General features: G+C 39.2%; 1 protein-coding gene across 2 annotated transcripts in view; it reads right to left on the bottom strand.

Moving 5' to 3' along the window:
* Positions 1-1,934: 1,934 nt before the first annotated feature.
* The window catches only part of AnxB9 (Annexin B9), a 73,940-nt gene continuing 48,923 nt past the window's right edge, over positions 1,935-26,951 (bottom strand). For both annotated transcript variants that reach the window (XM_067143264.2, XM_067143263.2), the window contains exons 7-9: positions 19,436-19,612; positions 5,788-5,969; positions 1,935-3,998 (exon numbers count right to left, since the gene is read on the bottom strand). In XM_067143264.2, the coding sequence (XP_066999365.1) occupies positions 3,948-3,998; positions 5,788-5,969; positions 19,436-19,612 (410 nt within the window). In that variant the 3' untranslated portion in view covers positions 1,935-3,947. The remainder of the gene's footprint in view (positions 3,999-5,787; positions 5,970-19,435; positions 19,613-26,951) is intronic.

Below are 26,951 nucleotides of genomic sequence, written 5' to 3'. Positions count from 1 at the left end.
CTATCAAAACTGTATCCCTCGTTGACGTTTACATTTGAATCTGTCTACAACTAGCCCTCAAAAAACGATAAAAAATAAAGAGAGGACCATGGACACATGACCCCTTTTGTCGCCTTCTACGACAGGCAGGTATCACTGTCTGAGGCCCAGTCTGAATTAGCAGGGCCTACGAAGAGCCAGCCAAATTCCTAGCCCAACAGCACTTGGACGGCAAGGGCTCTGGAACGTGTGATTAAAACACGCAAAAGCAGAATTTTCCGCTGAACCATTAAAGTTACAAAGATGATGATAATAATAATAATAATAATAATAATAATCATAATAATCATAATAATAATCATAATAATAATAATAATAATAATGTTAGTTTTTACGCCCCACTAACTACTTTTATGATTTTTGGAGACGTCAAAGTGCCGGAATTTATTCCCGCGGGAGTTCTTTTACGTACCAGTAAATCTACCGACACGATGCTGACATATTTGAGCACCTTCAAATACCACCGGACTGAGCCAGGACCGAACCTGCCATGTTGGGGTTAAAAAGCCAGCGCCTCAACCAGCTGAGCCACTCAGCCCGGTAAGTTACAAAGAAATGCACATAGCGGGTTTTGTAGAAAACTAAGTACACACTCTGGGATTCATATCGTGATAGGACTGGTCAGTTGTCAATCATTTCGGCATTTAGCGGTCTATTTAACTCATGGCTCCAATGACCAATCCGGTATAAAAATATCAGAAACTCCAACCAATCAAACACTTGTCCATTGCCAATAATTTTATCATTATCGTGTTACCACTTTCATTTTATCGCACCTACGTGCACTTTTTAAAAATATAAATTCATCAAAATACCCCCTACATTTGATGGAAGACTGCACATAACTTATTCTGATAAAGCTGACAGTCGATATATTAGCATATTGCCACCCAAGAAGTTAAATGCAAAAATAAAAGCATCTTTTTGAAAGTTTTGTTCTCTATAAAGGTCATGATTACCTGTGTATATTACTGTATAAAATTTGTGCGATTTTATAGTTATTAAGTATTTAATTTTGTAGTTATTTGTTCATCATCATCATCATCTTCCTTCCAAGTATTGGGCCATGTGACCCATTACGGTCTTGCATTTTACTTTTTGCAAGACTTGAAGGCAGTCAAATGTCCTTCCGACGGGTTGCTAGCCTGAAGGAAGTAGTTATTTGTTAAATAGTCAAAATAAGTACAACTGGAGCTCTCGTTATAATACTAAAGATAAAACGGGTGTAGTTCAGTAAGTAGTTCAGTTTCACATCAAAAATACTACATTTATATAGCAGTGAGGAACCAGAGTGATGAGATTCAGCAACAATAAGATGACATAGTTCAAACTAAGCTACCTATATACTGTATTAATCGCCGCCGCCACCTTCTTCTTGATGATGATTATGTTGCTCGTTGTTTAAAGGGGCCTAACATCTAGGTCATGGCCCTTAATTGTTCGAAATGAGACTAAATATAATCACAATTTAAAAGTCCAAAATCATCCACTGACCAGAATTCAAAACGTGATGACAAAGAATGAATGGATGAATATGAATTTAAAACAATCAGTGGATCCGACCTGCAATGCCCTACCTTCCCAGAAACTATCATAAAACAATAGTATTACTGACCAAGGGACTGCTTCTAAAGCACAATCCTGAATCGATGATGCTTGTTGTCCAAAGGGGTCCAACGGTGTATCATACATTATGGCAACGCGCACAGGTAACACAAACCCATGTTGTTCCTCACATAATGGTACTATACTCAGGCAACGCAGACCCATGGATTTACTCATAGGGTATAACAAAACCATATCAAGTATAGTAGGAAAGGATTCAATTTAATGAAATCATTCAAAATACGATTGCAAGGAAGGCAGGAGGAGGTTAAATTCAATTCAAATAACACTTGTGTAAGAGTATTCCTGTACTTTTCTTTTATGCCAGAGTAAAACATCACATACAAAACTTGTAAACAATTGTATAATATTCATTTAGGCTATTCAAATATATGCTTCAATATTCTTCTATAACAAACTGCGATTTCAGAATATATAAAAATTTCACATCAAAAATACTACATTTATATAGCAGTGAGGAACCAGAGTGATGAGATTCAGCAACAATAAGATGACATAGTTCAAACTAAGCTAATATTTAGGCATATACATTTCTCATCTCCTAAGATTTTCAAATAGATTGTCATAACTGTGTCAATTAAGAAACAAATAAACAAACAAAATTTTCCTTTGAAAGAATAAGGCAAATTCTTGATATGAAGAAGTACAAAATTTCCCTGTTGCAGTTTACAAACAAAACCAAGCAAAAGCTACAAAATATATAACATGATATTTGAAAATAAAAATGGGGAAACATGAAAATCTGTTTCTTGAGATATATGTTGATAATCCAATATTAGTGTTGCACAACAAACCAATATTTTAATCTAGCAAGTGAAGCTATGTCAATACAAGTAATTTGCAATACCACTACAGAAAGTTACAATAATTATGCCATATGGAACAAAGCTGGATATGAATTGCCTGGATAAAACTTACAGTAGACACCAGAATACTAAGCTATAGCCTACATTACATTTAGAATTATTGCAGAGCTGTCTAGATAAGCTTCCGTGGCTCAGGCAGCAGTGCACCACTGGGTTCCGTGGTTCAAATCCTGGTCACTTCATGTGAGATTCAGGCTGGACAAAGCAGATGCGGGACAGGTTTGTCTCCAGGTACTCCAGTTTTCCCTGTCATCTTTCATTCCAGCAACACACTCAAATATAATTTTATTTCATCTGTTAATCATTAATCATTGCCCCAGAGCAGCACGACAGGCTTCGGCAGCCAGCACAGTTGCTATCTCTGCCGCTAAATGGGGGCAGCATTTATTCCATTCCTGACCCAGTTGAATGACAGGAAACAGGCTGTAGATTTTCATTTTCACAGAGCTGTCTAAATTTGCAAATATGCTAGATTACAATGTTAAGATTTTTTTTTTTTTTTTTTTTTTTAAATACTTTCAAACCTTGCTGCTGGTTTTGAGTACATTTTTATAGGGCTTGCTAGCCCTCAGATATCCATCATACACAAAATCAGTTTTCACTGCTACAATAAGCAAAGCATTAAACATCATACCCTAAATTAAACAAAGCACGGTAGATTTCTAAATCTGTAAGCAATTGGTTTGTTATGCTTCCTGCTGAATTATCATACCCATGAAAAAACTAAGTCCTGTAAAATGAAGATATAATAAGCTTGAATGTAAAACTGTAAAATGAAATGTCTATTCCACATATTTAATATAGGCTTACATTGCTTAGAGTCCTGCAAAGGGAGGTGTGTCTGGAACTCTTATTCTGCTTTAATTTATCAATTTTTGTTCTCAAAATTTACTTCTATCTGTATTTAGAACCTTTATTAATATTATAATCTGAAAATTCGTTTTGTAGCTTAAAAATCATTTAAAATGATTTCTAAAATACTCCTATCTTTCCTCAAATGCAATGTGAAAATAACAGATCGATAATCTTCGAGGATTCACACTAATTCTACAAATTACAGTCTTGTGCCACTATGGTCTAAAATATTGCAAGTTTATATGAAAAAATATGTTTTTATGTTTTAAAATGAAATATGGTGTAAACACTGATGAAAATTGCCCTAGAACAGCTTTTGCTCAATATTAAGTAGCAAATATGAACAACACAGTGTTTAATATGACAGCTTCATAACAGAATAATAATTAGTACGTTTGGCCACTTAAAAGTTCAGTGAAACAGTTCAATTCATCAATGTTTGCCATATTGGAATTATATTTCTTTATAAACTCTTCGAATCCACTGGAGATACAATATTAGCACCCTTGTAGTACACTCTGTTGATGTGTGTGTGTGTGTGTGTGGAAATGAAGACCTTGTTTATGACACCAGCGTCAGCAAAACCTTCTTATAGTCTCCAGAAGTATCGCCCTAAAACAATCATGTAAACTATGATATTAAAATGAACATGGATACAAACAGAAAAATATTTCAAAGAAATGAATATATACATGACAATATATGGTGAATAAAAGGTTTACATATTTTCCCATCAAGAACAAGGAAACTGCATGACACAGGCAAGAAAAAAAAAAATTTAAATCCAGAGATGTGTACTTCTGTGGGTCAAACTATCGTTGATCCTTGATATCCTGCAGATTGCCACTAAACCAAGAGTTGACATACGAGCTGATCCCACATGTTATATGAGGGATAGACTGGGAGACAATGATGGCCATGGCAGTACCTTAACACAATCCAGGAAGTCTATGGGCACAAGTGGCATGGGTGGTCAAGTTGTCTTAATGACAGACTGTACCACGGTGCTCTCTTGAAAGTAACACCCGAGTAAAGAAGATGATGTTGACTTAGCACCATGCTGTCAAGATACCCAAATCACAACCAAAGATGACCAGAAATTATACCCTAAGGCTACTTGCACCACATTGCTAGGAGTAAAGCTAGTGCCTCTCTTCATGATATTAGAAGGATATATCTTCCTTCCTTCCTCAATGCCACCATATCCCATAATGAAGAGTCACTGATGAACATGATGCCATCAGTCCATTCCTCTTGGTTTCAGTACCAATGCTCTGGTGTTTAATGTCCACCTATTTATGGGATGGTGAACTCATAAGCCTAGCTGATGCCAGTGATCAAGAAGTGGTGCAAAATGATGCAAGATGTTGTTGAGAGTCCAGTAACTAATTGTGTCTGGATGCAGGTGCAGATGTCTTGAAGTTTTGTAATGCTTGGAGCACCATATGGCAATCATCCCTGGATGTGGGGTCATGGGCGCCCATATGACAGTTTGTAGGGGAGGGGCTAGACATGGAGGTATGTAGTATTTTTAACATTTTGGAAGACAAATGGCGACCTGCCTGTTGGTGGGAGACGGTACTACCTCTTCTACATAACAGTGACTTTTAAAATCATTTTCTTGAAAGGAAAACGCCTGACTACATTAGATTTTCGCCTTTCCCTGAGAGCTGGGTGGGGGGACAGCACGGCCCCACCTTGCCCCCGTGTATGGGCGTCCCTGTGCGGGGTATTTTGTTCAACCAGAACTATCATGACACGTGGGTGCCTCATGTACCCTTTGGTAGGCCAATATAACATCTGAATGTCCCACAAGCTAGGCAATGAACAAGAAACAACCACCTGGCCACAGGGAGATCCACCATTCAACCCCTATAAAATTTAGTCAAGCATTGGCAAATGCTACCTTTCTACCTACAAGGCATACTCTGTGTTCGGTGGATCTTCTCTCAGTGCGCTGACTGATGATTTTCAGTTACCTAAAACAATATTGCCATAATCTTGATGAAAGCAAGCAAGCAAGCATGCTTGAAGTGTTACTTGACTGTTGATATCTTGATCATAACCACAGGACCTAAAGTTTTATATGGAATCCAAACCACAATAAAGTACATTTCTAAATTCACACATGCTTTGCCCAAATTTCAAACCACAGTCAATACTCACCGAGAAATAAGTGATTATGTTATTCGGCTAGTATGTCCTTCTAGCCATTCTGATCACTGAAACTCTAACCCTCTATACACATATCAATAGTATACTATGCATATGTACCAAATTATGTCCAAATTGGATCACTCCACTTGTATGCTTAATTTTCTTTTGTCAGCAATGTGTATATTTTATACCAAACTAAGTATTCTTTGATGGAGAAATAAAAATAAGCATCTAATCCACTTACCGAAATAAAACTCTCCAAGGTCTTCTCATACTTCTCTTCAAATGCCCTTTTAATGTCTCCCAAATCAATTTCTGAACGGGAAACAATGATTCGTATTAAAGTCTTGTCATTAGTCCCAAGGCCAGCCATACTGGCATGCAGACGCTCCGCAAAGAAACCCACCTTGCTCTTCACACATTTTACTGAAACAAACATTTGATTCACTTACAATTCATTCATAGCAAATTCACTACATTTGATTTGATCTAAACATAAAGAAACTTGTGTTAAAATAAACATTGAGGAGAAATGTAAACCAATTCATATTAAACAAAATATCTGTTTGAAAGAAGAAAATTCACATGTTTAACAGCCAATTCTATCCCACTTTAGTAACAATTTCATTGATGTGCATAAAATCATTTGTACTGTTGTAAAGGAAATCAATCAACAGATGCTCCTGACGCAATGATCTATGTACTTCAGAAATTAAGAGGCCTGGGAGTCTTCTGAGCTCAATGGGAAGCTTTTATTCAACATATAAATGTATGCAAAACTTTAATATGTATAAACAACCTGTATATTTGGAGAACCAGCAACCTTCAAAGCAAAATTACTCAGAGAATTAGTCATTCAATCACCACCTAAACAACTGAAAACCTCCAGCCAAAACACATCGGGAAACAACTTCACGAGGATTCTTTCACAAAAAGGTGCACATTACCTAGTAAGGGGAAAGGATTCTTACTCATACTGCAAGAATGGGAACTACTGGATCTCCACGAAGAAAGGTCTGTCCTATGGCCAGTGGACTGAAGCAATCAAAATTAACTGTGACATAATCCCTGTAAGATCTCTGCCCATTAGAAGCATTAGCACTACCTATTGCAGAAGATGTAATGATCATGAAACTTCAGTCCATGCGCTAGGCTCCTCCTGTTAAGAATCAATCGTCGCAACAGAGTGTGCTCAATGATTGCCTTCTGCAGATCGTTCAACTAGGAGAGTTAATGTTGATGTCGTCATCAAGCAAGTAAAAGATTTTGATCTTGTTATTGACCTACAATTCGTTTTGAGACTAACAACTATCAGCCACGTGAAGTATGCAAAGAGAAGCAAGCAATTTACCAACCACATTGTGAAGATCTGGAGATGAAGTACGACAAACTGATAAAGAGTTGCAGAGTTGATATGTAATTGTTTAAAACCCATCATTGTAGACTTGATCAGGGTGCGAGAGGCACTACTCCTCCAAAATGTTGGGAGTTCCTGAAAAGACTGAGTGAGGCAATTTCATTTTCAGTACTGATCTAAATATGTACTCTTTCCAATGCAGTAAACAATAAAATAACATACTTTTAAAAAAACACACTACTAAACAAGGAATAATAATTTATATATTTATATTGACCTTGTGTGTTCGACAGACTGAAAAGATTTTAAGTTACATTTAACCGAGTTGAAGCTGGAAAGTATGGCTTCCTTCTTTAAAAAAAAAAAAAACTAGTTCAAAGAATATAATCCCAATTTTTTAAAATAAACATTGTTCTGTTGAATTGACTATGAGGCCGATAAATATCCTTGGTTCGGGTGGCTATTATGGTATACAATATATATTATATATATATATATTAGCTTCATTTAAGATTATAGACAGGAAATTAATGATGCATAAGACAAATATAATAAAATTTTGATTGCCTTATTTTACAGAGTCTGGCTTCAAAAAAGAAGAATGTAGCAAAACAATCCCTTTTTAGTAAGTATTGTATTTTTAATTACTATGTTGACTTTTGTACTGTTTGAATTCAAAATGCTCAGTAGTGTTCCTTTCACACTTTATACATAATTCAATCAATAACAAACTAGTCATAATAATCTAAGATCTCAAGGATTGAAACTAGAGTTAAAGGTTATAGCCATATTTTCTCACATATATACAAAGCCATTCCCTTAATACATTGACCGCCACCAGCTGAGGGAAAAACTGGTAGAGTGCTACCACACTATTTTGAATTTTTTTTGACTTTTTATGTAGTACCGGTATATGAATATATAAAAATATACGAGTTTTGATATTTGTGTATAACAACTTCTCCTCCTATGACCGCAGAGAGACACTTTAGTCAGTCCATCGTTCAGGTCTCTTTGAAGGGATTGTTTGGGCTTTGCGGTCCTCCTGGTACTTCTACAGATGCTCTGATCTTCGTGCCCTTTCCTCGGTATCATTAATAATAGGAGATAAAATATTACAGTATGTGGCATGAAATCTTGATCAATATATCCTACATTTGATGGTAATATTAATTTTGCCTTAAAATCAATGGAAGTGTTATTATTAATTGCTCAAAAATAGCCGAGTGGCTCAGAGCAGTTATCTGATGATTTAGACGGATTTTGCACATGCACTGTAGAAGTACATTGACGGTTCAATTTTTAAAATTACATAAACATTTTATACCAAAAATAGCCTGCCTGGATGAGTCTCATTGGTCGAAAAGAATTTCATCATCAGAATGTTGGCTGCCAGAGTAGGAGAGGTGGTGGTATACAATTTCTATTCACTAGATTGTGTGCCAAAAGCCTGGATTAAATTCCAAACCTCTCCGCAGTATTCACATGGAGTAAGGGCATATGACACTATTCATGGTGATTCGCCTATCGGATAGATATTAAGCATTCAGCAGACCCCTTGGTGCTATTCACCAGGAGTAAGCTAAGAGTCTGCACCAGGTTTTACTCTCTCACTTCCTATTGTCGTACATCATGTCATTCATTTTATCTTATTAACTCCTCTGATAAGGTTGATATCAGGAAGATAATTCGGGTGTAAAAACCATGAAGACTCATCCTACTTTATACCAGACCCGTATAGCAATGGCATACCTGCCAACTTTCAAAAAGAGAAATCCGGAAGATCCTTAAGCGGAAAATTTTTAACAATATGCGTATGCGCAACAGTCTTGAGACATAATGAAAAAGTATGGTGAGGCGGGGGGTATAAACATTACTAATAGAAGTCAAATACAGTAGAACATCGATGCATCGTTCCTGGAACTGTCGTTTTCCCATATTCATTGCTGAATTTTTTCGGTCCAAAAAATGTTCTATATAAACCAATGTTAAATTTCCCCACATCCATAGTTTCTCGAACTATCATTTTATCGCATCAATCGTCAAAAAATTACTTGTCCTCGGTCACAATTTTCCTGCATTGATCGATCGTATGCAAGAAAAATATACGAAACATTTTTTTGAATTTATAGGGACGGCTCAATACTCTTAGCATATAATAGTGGCAACCTGTTGTGAGAATGTACGAGTGATTCGGAGTTGCTAGTCTTGAACAAGGTTCTTGTAGGCTGGAGTGCTGTGCGCAGATTATTCACACGCAATCTCACTACGAGCCTCGTGGTGCCAACGTTTCTCCTCGACCCACTAACCGACCCCTAGAAGTATGCTTATTTACAAGAATTAAAATGTAGATAGTGTAAAACTCAAATCTGCCACCATTTTCTGTGTTGGTATATGCTGGCTAGGGATGCCAACTTCGTTGAAAGAAAAAAAGATAAAATCGCGCAGTGCACCAGATTTGTTTTTAATTACTCTCAGGGTGATTAATCACATCACCTTGTGCAGTGTGTGGGATGCTAGAGGTCTGTTGACCGCTTTCCTGTCCGCTGCCCAATAGTCATGTTACAAGCCGGACTTAACCAAGCCAGACCAATAATCTTTTCTCATAGCCTAGTCTTGTAACTAGTTCCTAAGTTGGCAGCTTCACTCAAGCCGCTGTGACATTATTCAAGACGCACTGCGTTGAATTTATAACCTCGGACATCGTCTGAGCTGAGCTGCGGGAGCCGCGCCGTGTTAGGTATCTAACCTATCGTTTGCAAAGGGTCTATGGAATTTTTTCCTAAATACAGGTTATCACCGTAATATCCACGTATATATTTAATTTGCAATAAGAGAACTGAACTTAAAAGGTTTTCAATTATTATGAAATGTGTAAAGAAAAGTGAAACAAAACGGTGTAAAAGTCACGCTTTTTATTTTCAGCTCGTAGGCCTATATCATGGTAGCAATATTTTGATACCGTTTTGTATAGTATGAGCTAAATGGTTAGCATGTGTTAGCCTTTGGTTCAAGGGGTCTCCATTGCGTCGAAGATTTTAACTTTCCTTGGTTAATTCCAATGGTTTGGGGCTGTCTGTCGAATTAAACATTAGAATTCATCTTAGGTAGGGCCGCATTTTAATATGCGTGTAGACGCCTACCACGCGACAACTCAAAAGACATGCACCCGGCTCCGGAGGCCACGCGCCATTATTGTTATAATAATAATAATAATAATAATAATAATAATAATAATAATAATAATAATAATAATAATTGTACCAGGAGGTACACCTCTACGCTGCACATTTAAATCTTGCGCCTAAAAGAACTCCTCTACTGGAGAAACCGTGAACTTGAGACTAGACCTACTTAAACCTTTCTCAGAAGATGTCACTACAGAAATCTGATGAAATTGTTATTTTGAAGTTTCCTGTACTGTGTGAATTTCTACTTGTTTTGTTTGCCATTCATCAAAAAGTTTGGACAGTCTGCCATAGATGTCATTGCTAAGAAACTATGATCACGCACCCTGGTGCGATGTGGAAGACCTTTTGATTTGAATTAATTTTGTATTCATAAGTTCCTTTATTTTTGGGTTGGCAATATTTATCTTTTCTTTCCGCCTGTTTTGAATTTAGCCAATCACTAATTTCTGTAATTAATTTTCAACCTATCATAGCCTTCTTCTTCGATTTTGAGAGTAACTTATATCCCCCAATAAAACTGAGAGGGTGTGGCTGGTTTATTTGTGAAAAGTCTCGAACTTCCCCTGAGGATTTATAAACTGCGGATTTTCACGTCTCTTGGCCAATTGATCGTCATCTAACTTAGTGTGTGCGTCAAGCAGGAGGCGGGAGGCGCCTCTTTCATCAGGCAGCAGTATACCAACAAGGTAATGGCCATATAATATCTTTATTTCTTGCTAGCTCCGCAGTTTAACCTGAGGGAAAGGTCCAAATCTTTAACTATGTAACCTGGTTTTCCTACAAATGTAATTCTTTGCCGGCTAATGTAAAAACTTCCTACAATCTTTAACTGTAAATCGGGGATAGAGAGTGATGTACCTTCGAGCTTCCCTTCATATTGGTTTGAGGTGACTGTGTTTTGTAACTGGTTTTCTTCCTTTCCGTAATGCCTTAAATTTTTTTCTTATGCGAGTCACCTCCATAGTTTGGGAATAGCCCCTGTTTCACAGGCCTAGTGCCCCTTAGATTTTAAGTGTTCATATCTAGGAGCGCAAGCATCTGCCTCCTTTCATTTTGTGTTCGGGCTATTTATTTAACTGTTATTTCTTTTTACACGAAGGCCCTATAGGTTGGGTTCGAGATACCCCTGTTTCAATTTGTGAGTTGGGCCATGGAAGACCAAAAGGTGTAAGATATTGTTAGTGTTGCCTTGGATAGACTTGAGAACTGAGAACACGTTAGCTCTTTTCCAAGTGTAGTAAATGTGCCTCAGGAAGGCCTGATGATGTTATTGTTGGAGCAAGTGCTCCATGTATTGGGGGATTTCTGCCCTTTGAATAAATTTGCGCTCTTTGTAGATTTGAGCTAGGAACTCAAAAATTGTAAAACTAGGGGCTTGTAGCCCAAGAGTGTTAAAGTTCTGAAATCTTGGATCTTTCTAAGTCTTGTTTCTAAATGACTATGTCATTGTTATCTCTCTAAGTGAAAAGTTGTTAAAGTTTTGTTGTTTTTTGAAAATATAACCTTCAGTTTGAATTTCAAATTTTTTTCTGGACACTGTAGTTAGACCCATTCACCTCTGCGTTCCACGGGTAACCCCGGCTCAAGTGGTAGCAGAGCGTGGTTGAATGGGTCTCAATTACGCCCCTTTTGACGGCTAAAACATAGGATTCGATTTGTATTCTAACAATTTGCTCAGTCGCTGGATTTTTTTTTTTTTTTTTTTTTCCCCAAATTTATACATTTCTGTCATCATGTCCGGCCCTCGCGAAGTCCTTCATTCCGGCTACTTGCGCAAGGAGGAATTAATTAGCGAATTATCTATTAGAAATGTTCAATCTGGAGGCACGGTTGTGGCAGATACAACCAAACTGAAAGAGTCATTAAGTTACCAATTTGTATCCCAACCTTGGGAGAGAAGGAAATTGATGAGGCTCTCTCCACTATCACTGACAACACCACTGAGCTAGCATCCATAGTTAGTCTTTTTGAAGGAAGTGATCCATCTCCTAATCAACTTAAGAGTACAAGCTAGATTGTTTCCCTTTTATAATAGAGTAAGGGACCTATTGTCTCAAACTAAAAGAAGACCATGCATGCCAAGGAGGCTAGTAACCTTGTTGAACACCTTTCTGAAATGCCAAATAAAGTTCTTCAATTGCTGACTGGGGCAGCTACCCCCAAAACCGACCAAACTACTGTTGTAAACATTGTAAGTGAGGAAGATTCTTCCAAAGGCAAAGAAAGTAGAAAATCTGTGGCAACTCAACAAACTTCTGCCCCATTAGGAAATGAGCCTGATCGTCGCACATCTATTCCACCTTTCTTCTTAAATAATGCTGTCTCTGAAGCTTCTTCACCTCCTAGGCTGTTACCTACTATGTCACCTGGGTTTAGTATTTTGCTATGTTGCTTAGGGGAATTTCTAAATTTTCGATTAATTCTACTAATGATGTCATTTCATTTTTATGATTTGTAGTTGAATTTCAAGATCACGCTCTAGTGTTTGCTCTTTCCCCTTCTCAAATTCTTCAAATTATTTACCCTTACTCCACAGGTGTCCTCTTGGACAAGATAATCACAGCAATAGCCGAACAATCGTCTATAGAAGACTTCCACGCCCATCTGCTAGCTAATTCCATTCCAGCTCAGGCCATGTCTTCCTTAATTCAAAGGTACTATTACAGAGTACAGCAACTGGATGAAAATCTTGCCGACTTCATCCAAGATATTAAGTTTTATACAAGGGTATTTGCTCTCATTTCGCCGAAGATCAAATTGTGCAGACAATTGTTGAAGTAATTTCCCTGCCCTACAGGTCATACTTGTGTTTTGCGTCGCGTCCTCAAACTTTTGAGGAGTTAGAGGCTATGGCTGTCTCAGCTGAAGGAGTTAGGTATGCCGACACCTTACGAGTCGCTAAAGAGCCCCCTCCGTCTTCCAGTAATTTTCGGCCTCAACCTCACTGAACCTTCACCACCCGTAAATGTTATGCATGTGGATCGGCAGATCATCTCCGTAACAAGTGCCCAGTAATAAAATCGAGTGGGAAAAACAATGGAACGGGTTCATCACAAGGATGTTTCAAGTGTGGCTCCTTTAATCACCTCGCCAAGAATTGCCCTAACACCTATAGCACCCCGTCCTGTCCGACTTCTGGTGCAACCTCCACCAACTCCAATAATCTGAAAGTGACTAGTGGCATCGGCTGAGTCAGCAAATTCATCTTCCCAAGACTCAGCCCCGGTTAAAACCACCGAAAGCTCGGAACAGGGTAGAAGTTCTTCTAACCCCGCAGTTAAATGCCCTAAAGAATGCCGTAGGATTGCGGCGGAGTCCCCCGCACTTTTACCTTTTCTCAAGGTTCAGTTGAATAGTGGACCCGTTACCGTTCTATTAGACTCTGGGAGTGTTTGTTCTATTATTTCGGCTGAATGGTACTCAAAATCAAAGTCTGTCTGTAAACTTTCTGATTATTGTGCGACTTCAGTTCAATGCATTTCGGCTAATTCATCTCCATTAGAAATTTTAGGTTTCCTGTTTGCCAAAATTCGTATTTCTAAATTCACTTGGAAAATAAAACTGTTTGTGGCTAAGCACTTGTCTTGCCCCATAATATTAGGAGCCGACTTCATGTCTCATACTGGTCTTGTGCTCGAAATTTAGAGCAAGTCGTGCACTTTCAAATTTGCTAATAACTGTAAAATTCCTTTGCTTAAGTGTAGTTCTGCATCATGTTCATCTGTTTCGCTTACCCAGGATGAGATGTTGTTAGACCTTAGACATCTACCTGAGGAGAAGGTGGATAGTATTTGTCAATTGTGACAGTCGTTTCTGGATGTATTTTCCGATACTCTTGGTGTTACTGACCTTACTGAACATAAGATTGAGGTTACTGATTCGATCCTGGTCAGATTTCCACCCTATAGGCTATCTCCTCCTAAAATGAAGGCCCTCAAGGAGATCATTGATCAGATGTTAAAGGATGGTATCATTCGACCCTCGAAGTCGACGTATTCATCGCCTATTTTCCTGGTTCCGAAACCCCAAGGCGGTTTCAGGCCTGTGATTGACTATAGGGCTTTAAATCGGAAGGTGGTGTTACAATCTGTGCCTCTTCCCAACCTTCACTCTTGTTTTTCATGGTTTCAGAAAGCTAAGTTCTTCACCATCTTAGACCTTAATCAGGTGTACAATCAGATCCCTCTAACAGAAGAATCCAAACATCTAACAGCTTTTGCCACGGATTGGAACTTGTATGAATACAACAATGTGCCTTTTGGGCTTCCCACGGGGGCAGCTGTGCTCACCAGACTGCTAGATATCAAGTTTGAATACGTATACCATTATCTTGATGATGTATTTTCTGAGACCTTTGAAGAATACCTTGACCATCTAAAAGAGGTCCTTAATCGCCTTTGTAAGGCAGGGTTAACTGTGAAGTTATCTAAGGTAGCTTTTGCTAAGCCTTCCATGTCATTCCTAGGGCATATCGTGTCGCCCGATGGTGTTTCAATAGATCATTCTAGAACACAGGCCATCCGTGATTTCAAACCTCCTAAGGACATCAAAGGTATTGCCAGGTTCATCGGCATGGTGAATTTCTTCAGGAAATTTATTCCTAACTTCGCTAACAGAGCGGCGCCCTTGAACTTACTCCGTAGGAAAGGAGTCAAATTTGAGTGGGGGCCGTCTCAACAAGCTGCTTTTGAAGATCTGAAATTAGCCCTTTGCAACGCCCCTGTTCTTGATATGCCTGATTTCTCGAAGAAATTCATCGTTCAAACCGACGCCTCGTTGTCAGCGGTGGCTGTTGTGCTTCTTCAAGAAGCTGAACTCTGAAGGCGACCCATCGCCTATGCATCTAGGACACTATCGGCTCTAGAAGCCAAGTATTCCATCTATGAACTTGAGTGTTTGGCAGTCTTATTTGCATTAGAGAAGTTTTGACTATCTGGAACACGTCAAGTTTGACCTGGAGACAGATAACCAAGCCTTAAGGTGGGTCTTAACTACGCTGCGTCGTACCGGTTGTATAGTCCGCTGGGCCATCAGGATTTCTGCCTTCCAGTTTGATGTTAGGCATATTAGAGGATCTGAAAATGTTGTGGCGGATGGACTAAGCCGCATGTTTGCTAATGATGTGGAGACCTCCGAATTGGAAGATATTTCGTCTCTTCCCACGCCCATTCCTTTGGGCATTAATGCCATTCTAACTGCCGCTCTCATGTTGTTTAGGGATATCGAAAAATATCAACGTGAAGACCCTGTGCTGGCCCCTATTATGGAAACCCTTTCTTCTGGGGAACATGTTGTCCCTTATGTGGAGAGGAATGGGGTTTTATGTTGCCCGTTGAGGCATGATCAAAAGAAGAAAGTTGTGGTTCCAGCTGTTCTTGTACCTATGATCTTCAAGTACTACCATGAGACCCCATTAGGGGGGCATTTAGGCATCTTCAAAACTCTAGAAAAGATCCGAGAGATGTTTATTTGGAATGGTATGGATGGTGAAATTCATGAATAATTGGTAAAAGCATGTAAATCTTGCTTGCTTAGTAAACCCACCATGTCCACTAAGCTCGGTCTATTATCTTCTCATCAAGCGCCGCGCCCCATGGAACGCCCCTATATCGACTATATAGGACCCTTTCCCCAATCAAAGGGGAATGCCAACAAATTCATTCTCGTGTGTGTAGATGGTTTCACGAGGTTTTCCTGGTTATTTCCGACTAAGCTGGCTACCGCTCAGTCCACCATTTCTTGTTTAAATACCGCCTTTGCTTCTTTTGGTCCGTGTCAATATATTGTTTCTGATAATGCTAAGGCATTTACATCCAATCTCTTCCATAAATTCTGTTTTGACCTGTCTATATCACATGTAACTATATCGGCTTATTATTCTCAACCATCTCTGGCTGAGCGGGTCAATCGTAATTTTAGATCAGCTCTCATTGCATATCATCATGATCATTCCAGGTGGGATACGTCCCTGCATTGGTTGGCCTTTGCTTTGAATTCGGCAGTTCATGAGTACCGTAAGTTCACTCCAGCTTCTTTGATGTTTAAATTTGTGCCTAACACGCCGCTCTCTAACCTTTGGTCACTTAATGATATTCTACCAGAGACAATAGATCCCGATAATATTAGAGATCTATGGGAGAAGGCTAAGGCCAATCTTAAGGATTCTCATGAAAAGGTTAGGGAAAGATATGATCGTGGATGGAGACCCACCAATTTAAAAGTAGGAGATCAAGTCATGGTAAGGAACTTTGTTTCCGCGAGCAAGCTTGCCCCCAGATTTCATGGGCCGTGCATCATATTGGATTTTTTGACACCGGTTACCTTATTAGTAAGCAATCCAGCCACAGAGAGGATCTTTAGAGTCCACATCTCGCAGATAAAACCTGTATAATATCTTTGTTAACTTAATCATCAACGATCAGCAGCAGTTTGAAGGTTATATTTTTGGGAGGCCTTCTGCCCCAAATTATTGTGTTTTGTTAACTATATAAACTGTATGTACGATCTTCCCCTCTGGTTTTCCTGCTGTCATTCCTGAGTGGCCATTACCAAGCCCCCGCCTCCTGCATATCCGCACCATTGGCATGAAAAGCCTTCCGCGCCGCCCCTCAGCATCACCAACAAAGATCATACCCTCTAATCTCAAGTCACCAACAACACTTTTCTGTCGCCGAGATCTTACTGTTTCAGTGCCCCTGCAGCCGTTCGCCGCCGTACTACCACTGAGGTAGGGTACGGGCCCACTTCTCTCCCGTGAAGTCTGCTTTGGTACGGTGTGCCGGAGTCCATCTCCTGGCAAAGGCTGAAGTGCGGCGCCCCTACCACCAATTCATCTGGGGACTGTAGATATACTTCTGATCTGCGGCGTCCTTCACCACGACTACCCCTCTCATAGTACCGGGAGAAGTGTATCTGAGGGTACTTGAGGGGTCCGGGTGACCTCAACTAGAGCGCGGATATTCAAAATCCGTACAATAACAGTCCTCTGTACAACCGTAAAACACACTCAAAATCCAAACATTTTATGGAAAAACCAGAATACTTGGCAGGTATGCAATGGGAATGGGACAAGGGTTGGACATATCTTTTATACCAAAAATAAGATTCTGATAACACTAGAGAATTTCACTATGTACGAACCTATTTCCTAACATGTAGGCCTACAGTATATGAATATATCAAAATATTAAGAGTTTCGATACTTCTTTATCATCTATAATAGAAGATAAAATATTATGTGGTATAAAATCTTATCATCTGTACATATTAAGCAAATTCAACTCCATATAGGCCATTAAGGCCCTTGAACCTTGGAATGGTGGAAGGTAAAGGCTTCCACTATCTGTAACCTTGGCACTTGATGGGATAGAGTGGTTAGCTCTACGCCTGGCTGTCTTTGTCCCAAGGAATTACCTAGAACTCACTTTTGGTGTAGGCTGAGCGAACTTCAGGTCTTGTGCCCCTCCAGAAGTGGAAATCATTTGTTTCTTAAAATTTTTGACTTCCTGATGGGGAATCGAACCCACGTCCTTCTGGGTGAACGAGCACACCTTTACGGCCTCAACCAGGCAGCCCATATTTTTGTAAGTAAATTCAATTTTACAGTAAAATGACTGTTCGTATTAAGTTTATGATGTCTTAATTAATAATCCTACTAATTTTAATTGCTACTAGTTTGATCCATCTCGAACAGTTCCTTTGTTTGTTGCAATGTACTGTATTTTAAAAATGAATGGAAAGCAATAAAAACTTGGAATGGCAAGAGAAACAATTAATATTCAGTTTTAAAGTTTCTAACTTCAGCTAAACTTTCCTTCAGACAACATTTTTTAAGCACAAATCATTTCCAATTAGAATGGTTAATGTATACTCATGTCCATAAAAAAAAGAACACCTTGAAAGACTAGAGATATGAAATTCACATTCACAGGACCTGTTCATTAGTATGTTCTGCAGAAACGATTAGCATTTCAGTCACCTAGGTTCAGCATGTGTCCTGTTGCCTAGTAGGCACTGGGTCCTCCATGGGCACTGATAACTTGTTCCATGTGTGATGGCATTGATGCGTATAAGGCGCAAATGGCGTCCTGGGGTGTAGCCATCCATGCTGCATTCACCTGGTTCCACAGTTCATCTTTGGTGGTTGGCACTGGATCACATCGCCGCACCCGTCATTACAACATATCCCACACATTTTCGATTGGCGACAAGTCCGTTAATCAGGCAGGCCAGGGCAACAGTGACATCCTGTGACAACAAGAAGGCACGTGTTCGTGCAGCAACATGTGATCGTGCATTGTCCTGCTGAAATACTGCATCTGGGGTTGTCGCGCAGAAAGGGTATGGCTACGGGTCAGAGACTATCATTCACGTAGGTCAAACTGGTCACAGTGCTCTGGATATGCACCAACTGTGACTTGTGGTTGTACTCAATAGTACCCCACATCGTAAGGCTTTGAGCTGGCGCTGTATGTCTTGCACAGATGCAGCCAATGTGATGCTTCTCCCCCTAGCTGCAGCGAACCAAAATGCGGCCATTATTTTCAAACAAACAGAACCTGGAGTGTCCGAAAACACTATCTGCTGCCATTCATGTCCCCAGTGATGTTGTTCCATACACCATTGCAGTCTAGCATATTTACACACATTAGTCGAAGGTAGGCGGAGTGGACGACGCATCGCCAGTAACCCAGACCGTAATAAACGGCGATGGATTGTCACTCTTGACAGTGTATGATGTGACGATGTGTTACACTGTTGCCACCACAACCGAGGAACGTGCAGATCTGTCCTGCAATACCATTTGGATGAGGTGCTGATCTTCTCGGGTGGGGGTGTCTGGGCGGTGCGACCAGACCCATCTCTTCGTGTTCCACGGCCTTCTGAGAACCATTCTGTATACACCCGTTGCACTGCCGACACACTTCGTCCCACATGAGCAGCAATTTCCCGGATGGAGCATCACGTTCTATCATGCCAATAATGGCCCTCATTCAAACTCGCTCATTTGATGGTATGGTTCTCGCATACGTCTGCAAGGAATCCTGCACATCTGCTCAAGTCACACTGATCCATTACCTTCAGTTTATAGTGACAAGAGCTGCAGGCACATTTTACCAGTCGGTGGTGGTGCGCAGAGATATCAATGTGGACCTTGAACCTGAGGGCCGACATGGTTCAAATGCTAATCATTTCTTCAGAACATACTAATACACATGTCTGGTGAATATGAACTTCCTACCTCAAGTCCTTCAAGGTGTTCTGGTTTTTATTAACATAAGTGTGGTTATGGTGTTCCAACATTTTAAGACATTTAATATGAAATTTTGAGTTATGTCACATACCAATAGCCAGCAGTCCCTTCTCAATGCTGCCAGAGAATTCCTTTTTGATGGCACTCTCTATATCATGTCCAGCAAGTTTTTCGTATTCCACAAATGTCTGGCGAAGTTGCTGATAGCTACGGGTCACCAAAATTGAGTTGAATACAGACTCATCCGTACCCCACTTCTTCTTTTCTCCTAAAAGTGAAAAAGATACTTTCAGTCTTCAAGAATAAATCACAACACAGTGAAATTTTGAAGCTACTACATGTTAATATACTGGCAGTTGTAATCTACCAATATCCACTTGTTTAAAAATTTTAACCTCCCATCAAACCACCTTAGATTTTATAGAACCAAAAGGTATAGCCATAAAATTATGCCAAAATGAGAATTTTCTTCAGGTACAAAATTAAGTATAACACCTTTCAGGATTATCGACAACAAACAACTTGATATAGATATTGATTCCCATAGGGAACCTGAAATATTTGTCCCGAATGAGTAAATTTATAATACCAATTAAATGGTCCATTATTAGACATTATAAATGTTCCAGCTAATTTTACCAATATTTACCAACCGATCAGCCCAACTTAGCACACTGGGGCGAAACGCTGGCAACCAGGAATGAGTTAGCTGAAAAATTTATGATGTCCAATAACGGACCATTTAATTGGCTTAACAAACAACTTGCCAGTGGCAATTTCTTAGCATGAGCAATTTAATCAAGAAAAGAGATTTTTTTCTAAATAAACAAGAATGTATGCCAATTGACTGTACAACTATTTTTTTGATAACATCATCCTCAACCGTTTTAAAGTTGAAAAAGTATGGTGATAAAGAACACATAAAACAATAACGTTTTAACAACCACCACAGCATCAAGAAAGATGAACTTAATGACAGGCAAAGGGGTAATAAAATCAAAGAAACTATATTGATTAATAATCAAGTAGTCACGAATCAATTCAAGAAAGATGATTATATTTTGGTTTACATCCCACTACTTTTATGGTTTTGGAAACTCTGAGGTGCCAGAATTTTGTCCCGCAGTATTCTTTTATGTGCCAATAAATCTGCTGATACGAGGCTGATGTATTTGAGCACCTTCAAATACCACCAGACTGAGCCAGAATCGAACCTGCCAAGTTAGGGTCAGAAAGCCAGCGCCTCAACTGTCTGAGCCACTCAGCCCGGTCTTTTGCAAGAAAGATAAGATCTAGAAAATTGAATCTGAAATGAAACAGATTATCTCTTAGACACCAAGTAGTACAACAGAAATAAAAGCTACGTAGGTTGGCGACTATGGGACCCCTAGGCGAGTTGGGCATTGCTTTCCACTTCTGTTTTCTACTTTACTATCTGACCTACCCAGGTCAACTCTTGTGAGTTCTATGGAGTCGCATCGTTTCCATATCCTTCGTTGAGGTTCTTGCCTTTCATTTGCCAATACAGTACTCTAATCTTCTACTGGTTGGAACACTTCCATTTATTCCACTGATTATTATTAAAAAGGGAATAACTGCCTAGTTGTACTTCCCCTTAAAACAATAACCACCACCACTACACAGAAAGAACTAGGTAGAGCAATTATATTAATAATCAAAAATGGAAGATTAAATAACAGTAAACTGGAAGTAAACATACCACAGAATGAAGAAGAACTGAAAATACACGAGAGATGAATAATGTTATGATGCCAGCAAAAAATCCCGTTCTTCAAATGGACTCATGAGAAAGGATTAGTGACTAAATTAAGGTGGCCCGCAAGTACAAGTATATCTTATAATATATCTTATAACGTGCTCTTGTAGACAATATTTATGGCATTCTCAATGGGTATTATAAATATATACATTACACCTATTCAACACTCGAGAGCACGCTACATAAAGCCATGACTGATTCTATATATGCAGTCCTCGTACCTTCAGTGTCTGACCTTGTGACTTTTACTGACATTGCAGTGCTGTCTGACAAAGAATTGCAGTTTTTTGAAGATGAATGGCAAGTCTAATGGTATTAACAGGATGCAAGGAATGGAAATGTGTTGGCCTTTGGCACAGTATCCGGAAATAATGCCCTAGATAATATTGAGCCCGGTGGCTTTGACAACTAGCCTGGCGCCATTACACAGTGTCTGTGCATCCAAATTGCACATGAACATGACTGGTGAGCCTTCCTTTTTTTTTTTCTATTTGTTTTACGTCGCAACGACACAGATAGGTCTTATGGCGACGATGGGACAGGAAAGGCCTATGAGTGGGAAGGAAGCATCTGTGGCCTTAAATAAGGTACAGCCCCAGCATTTGCCTGGTGTGAAAATGGGAAACCACAGAAAACCATATTCAGGGCTGCCGACAGTGGGGTTCGAACTCACTATCTCCCGGATGCAAGCTCACAGCTGCGTGACCCTAACCGCATGGCCAACTCACCCAGTGAGCCCTTTTAGGATGAAGTTTGTGGGATGGAACCCCAGATATTTCCAACAAATTTAAAAGTTTTGTTGGATAACCAATGGTCTGGTCATCATTCATAATGGTATCAATCAAGAGGAAGGTAGTGCTCTGCCTGGGTAACAGCTCCAAGATGATGATCTAGATGGAATGAAAGCTTGGATAGCAACCACAGACTTCTAGTAGTGGATCTAAATTGCACAGTTAAAGCTATGCCTGCAGTAAAGAGATTGCCAAAGATTAAAGAATGGAAACTGAAAAATGAAGAAATCAAGAGGGATTTTCAAAATTTGATAATGACTAAACTGCCAAAATATGAGACAGGTAGTGTTGATGAAGAGTGGAATGCACTTCGAACAACAATAGTTAACTGTGCTATAGATGTATGTGGTAAAACGAAAGGTAAGTCAAGGAGAAAGAAAGAAGTTGGTGGAATGATAGAGTGAAGCATACAATTAAAGAAAGAAACATAGCAAAGAAAAACAAAGATGTTGAGAAACAAAATCAGGTTCAGGGAATTGTACCAAAGGATGATAAATAAAAAGGAAGACTGGAACAGAAATACAGGAATAAGAAACTCCAGATAAAAAAAGTAGTGTAGAAGAAAAGGAGAAGAGCTGGGAATGGTTCACCCAAAGAATTTAGGAAGATAGTAAAGGAAATCAGAAAATGTTATACAGGTTAATAAAAAGTAAAATATGAAGAAATGAATGCTATTGGAACAGGGGACGGGATCATTATCAGAGACATGGTAGGAATCAGAGAAGAGATTAAGAGTTATTTTAAAAAATTATTGAATGGGGAGTGTGAACAAGAACAAGTTACCAAAGTTGCTAATGAATTACAGAAGGAACAACCTCCAATTACTTGGAAAGAGACAGAAAATGCCCTGGAGAAAATGAAAAGTGGAAAGTCAGCAGAAGCAGATGAACTAACAGCAGAGATGATTAAGGCAGCTGGAATCCCTGGAATGCAGTGGCTACATCGAACACTGGGAGTTACTTGGAAAGAGAACAAGTTGCCAGATGACTGGAAAAATGGAATTATAATACCATCATTTAAAAAGGTAAGTAAAAGGAAGTGCACCAATTTTAGAGGCATCATCCTTTTGTCACACTGCCTTAGGATAATGGAGAAGATTATACAACAGAGACTGGAGAAATAATGGAAGATCAATAGCCATCTCTTTTCAGTTTTGACTCAGTTAATTTATAACTGTTAGGTTATTCAGTCTGCCAAAACTAATTTTGATTAACAGATTTATAAACTATCTAAAAACGATAACATTTGGTAACAGCATTATACTTGAAAAAGAAACAACATAATTAAAAATGTTCACGTATAATTCTGTTACCATATGTTTTCTTTCTCAGATAGTTTATAAATGTATTAATCACAATTAGTGTCAGCAGACTGAAGAACCTAACAGTTATTTAAAAATAAAAATAAATTAAAAAAATCTCTGCTGAATGTCAGGAAGTGTTTGATTGTAGACCATGTTGTATGCTTCATGTCTTCTGTCATGTTATCTTTGACTTCGTTCCAGAAGTTTCAAGGTTTATGGAGGCTGCATGAACTGAAGAGGATTGTAAACAGGTATTGTATGGAGGACGGTTAAGTGAAGAGTGCATCCCACATATCACTTTCTAGAAGACACACAAGGCTACACAAGCCTCCCTGTAGGTGTTGTAGACTGTATTTTCCATGGTTCTCGAGTTCTTGAAGGACATGGGGCCACACATCTCATGCAAGAGCAAGTGCAGACGAAAGCACTCTAAGTTACTGGGATGCACGGTTTACATGTGACCCAATGCATTGCTGTATTAATGTCTGGGTTTATATCCACTGATGCTCTAAGAAAAGGGCATTTGAACGAGTAGACTTATTCCAAGTGTAGTAATGAGGTACCTCAGAGTTCAGAAGCATTCTGGGCAAAAGGATCATTCTGGCTGCGAGTATTGTGTTAGAAGGGTTCTGGATCCATTCCTTTAATCTTCCATCATTACAACAGATTTGTGGCTGTTTTCTTGGTGCATGCTCAAATGTGTAACCGTGGAATGTCTTTTCTGCACAGGAGATCCAAGGATCCTCCAGAAACCTTCACTGCTTCTAATGTAGCATACACACTGGTACATCTGAACTTCATCTCGCCAGTTATTTTGACCACCTTGCCCATGACAGTTGAATGCAGCCTGGTCACTGCCTTTTCTTTCTTTTTTTGCTTCCGCAAGCGGGCCAGCATTGGTAATCATTAGTAAAGATTGAAAAGAAACGTTTTATAATAGCTGGAGTACCAGAGAGGAGAGATCCTTCCTCTACGCTTGCTATAATCCCACCATCCCGCCCCAAAAAAGCATCCTTTCTTATATAGGAAAATTGAAAGCAAGACAACATGAAAGAAGAAATTGCCACCATTATCTTTACTCCCATTGGCCAGCTCCGATCAGCTGTGAAGAAGTCTATGTAACTTTTTTCCACACCAACCCGTGCAAAGTAAAAATACTCGCTCGCCAAGAAAAAAATGTAATTTAGTAGGTGTAACCTGTCTTTGTAAATCCAGGCCAAGCTCTGTCATGACAACATTGGCCTCCTTCGGGGGCCACACTCCCTTCGAGAGGCTCTTAAATATCACCACGGCGCATACTGCCCGCACGGTAAGAAAAAACTTAATTTAGTGGTTGTAACCTATCGTCACATTTTCTCAACAGTTGGTAACAGCATCACCTGCCGCCAAGCCTCTGTGTGTACAGCGAGTGGAGTGTGAGGCGCGCCATGCCCGGCCCGCTTGTGAAGTTTTACCTTTTTTTTTAACAGTATACTTACAAATGTACTTAATGGATTTGATATAGCTGCAAAATTCCACATTTAAATGAGTGTTGAACATTTTACACAAAAGTGGACTGTACAGGACTATCCAAGAATTGTCAATGTTGACAGGTCTGTTGCTAGTGGTCACCACATTGATCTGTACCATGCTCTGCCAGGTCTACACAAAGGATTATCGTTCTACGCTGCGATTTTATTTTACGTAAATAAATATCACACGAGAACACGTTCACTTCCTTATATAAATGGTACCATATAAATTACTTTATTTACACTGTACGTCAAAACACACAATTATACACAGTTGCAAATGATACTATATACAGAACTCAATAGCGGAGTACCCTGAAGTCGATTCTGACCAGTACAGATTTGAACAACACTGACTCGCGCACTATAACATGCACTCTCTTGAATTCACGCCTTACTCACTCAAGTCCAATACTCAGACTCCACCTCAGAGCCCAACAGTCGCTCCCAGTCCATCACTTGCCTGAGTCCTAAGAACTAAGAACTAACTTCACTGACTGACAGCTTGATATATATACTATTCGATCAACCATCTAGAATGATCGATTTCTGGAAGAGTTCTTACAACACTCTAATGGAACACACTCGAAACATTGATCGACCAGCTAGTCGAATGGGTACTCGAACATACGTCGACTATTTACAAATACCTATGGAAATATCTACAGCATTCGTAATGTCTCTACATGTATCTGGATAATGAAACCTTACAGTAAGTTTCCAGAACCTTTCACCTATACCAAATTATAGTACAATAAGTCTAACATACGAACGTTATGGAATTTTCTACCGCTTTCGACTATATGAATTTTGAGGTTAAACTTATACACAATACGTATTTGAGGTTATACAATTTTATACTACATATTTACAGGGAAACCATATACTAGTCATGTTTAACACTTAATAAAAGATAATTTAGCATTAAATAAACTATAATTATCAATCAATCAATCAATCAATCAATCAATCAATCAATCAATCAATCAATCAATCAATCAATCAATTAATCAATCAATCAATCAATCACTACTGATCTGCATTTAGGGCAGTCGCCCAGGTGGCCAATTCCCTATCTGTTGTTCTCCTAGCCTTTTCTTAAACGAGCGCAAAGAAATTGGAAAATTATTGAACATCTCCCTTGGTAAGTTATTCCAATCCCTAACTCCCCTTCCTATAAACAAATATTTGCCCCAATTTGTCCTCTTGAATTCCAACTTTCTGTGGCTTTATTTAAGGTACAGCCCCAGTACTTGCCTGGTGTGAAAATGGGAAACCACGGAAAACCATCTTCAGGGCTGCTGACAGTGGGGCTCAAACCCACTCTTCCGAATACTGGATACTGGTCATACTTAAGAGACTGCAGCTATCGAGCTCGGTACGAACATTGGTTTACATGACCCCACTTACATGCAAAATGAGTAGCCTATTCATTAATGAAGGCTGTCTCTTTATATGCCTTGTGGAGGCACTAGTATAACAACCAACCACCACTACCACCACCACTAAGTGAAATTTGATCTTCCTACATGAAGGGATTTCAGAAATACAGCGAGTGAATGGGGTCTATAGTATGGTATTTTGGTGTAGATCACAGCCATAGGGCTGACCGTTCAACCATTATTTTAGTTTATGTAAGGCAAAAAATGCCCAAACTCGGGACATACCCCTGTAAAACTTCCCATTAGTTTGAAACAGTGAAATGTATCAAAATCAAAAGTATTCCTTACATGATTCAGTATTTCATACTAAATCCTAACCAAATGTCAGCTCAACTGGTCCAGTACTTTTCAAGCCTATCCAGAACAAACAAGCAGACACCATCCCATTTTTGTTATTACAGTATTACCTTGCTTTTAAGATCCCATATTGAATGTTTTCCTATCATTCACAACTTTTTTTTTCCTGGTCCCCTCAGATTTTGCTCAAAATGTATTAAAATCTTCAAATTTATGTTTGCGACATTATGCTTCTCGCCACTTACGGTGTGTCAGGCTGTTTGAGATTGGGGGGTGGGAATCTATACATAAAATGGTGTTGCAACTAACCTAAAAATCGAATAACCATGGTATGACGACCAAATTGACCATGGTCTAACTCCTAGCACAGAGCATCTGCTTTCCATCGCAGCTAGGCATGTAGTGACACTTAACCCACATACATCTATTCTTTGAGAAGCTACACTAGAGTACAGTCGTGAAGTTAAAAAGTGATTCAGCGTT

This window comes from Anabrus simplex, chromosome 3 (assembly GCF_040414725.1).
Source record: "Anabrus simplex isolate iqAnaSimp1 chromosome 3, ASM4041472v1, whole genome shotgun sequence".
Classification (NCBI taxonomy): domain Eukaryota; kingdom Metazoa; phylum Arthropoda; class Insecta; order Orthoptera; family Tettigoniidae; genus Anabrus; species Anabrus simplex.
The sequence above is the reverse complement of the archived record's forward strand: the minus strand, read 5'-3'. Positions and strand labels throughout refer to the sequence as shown.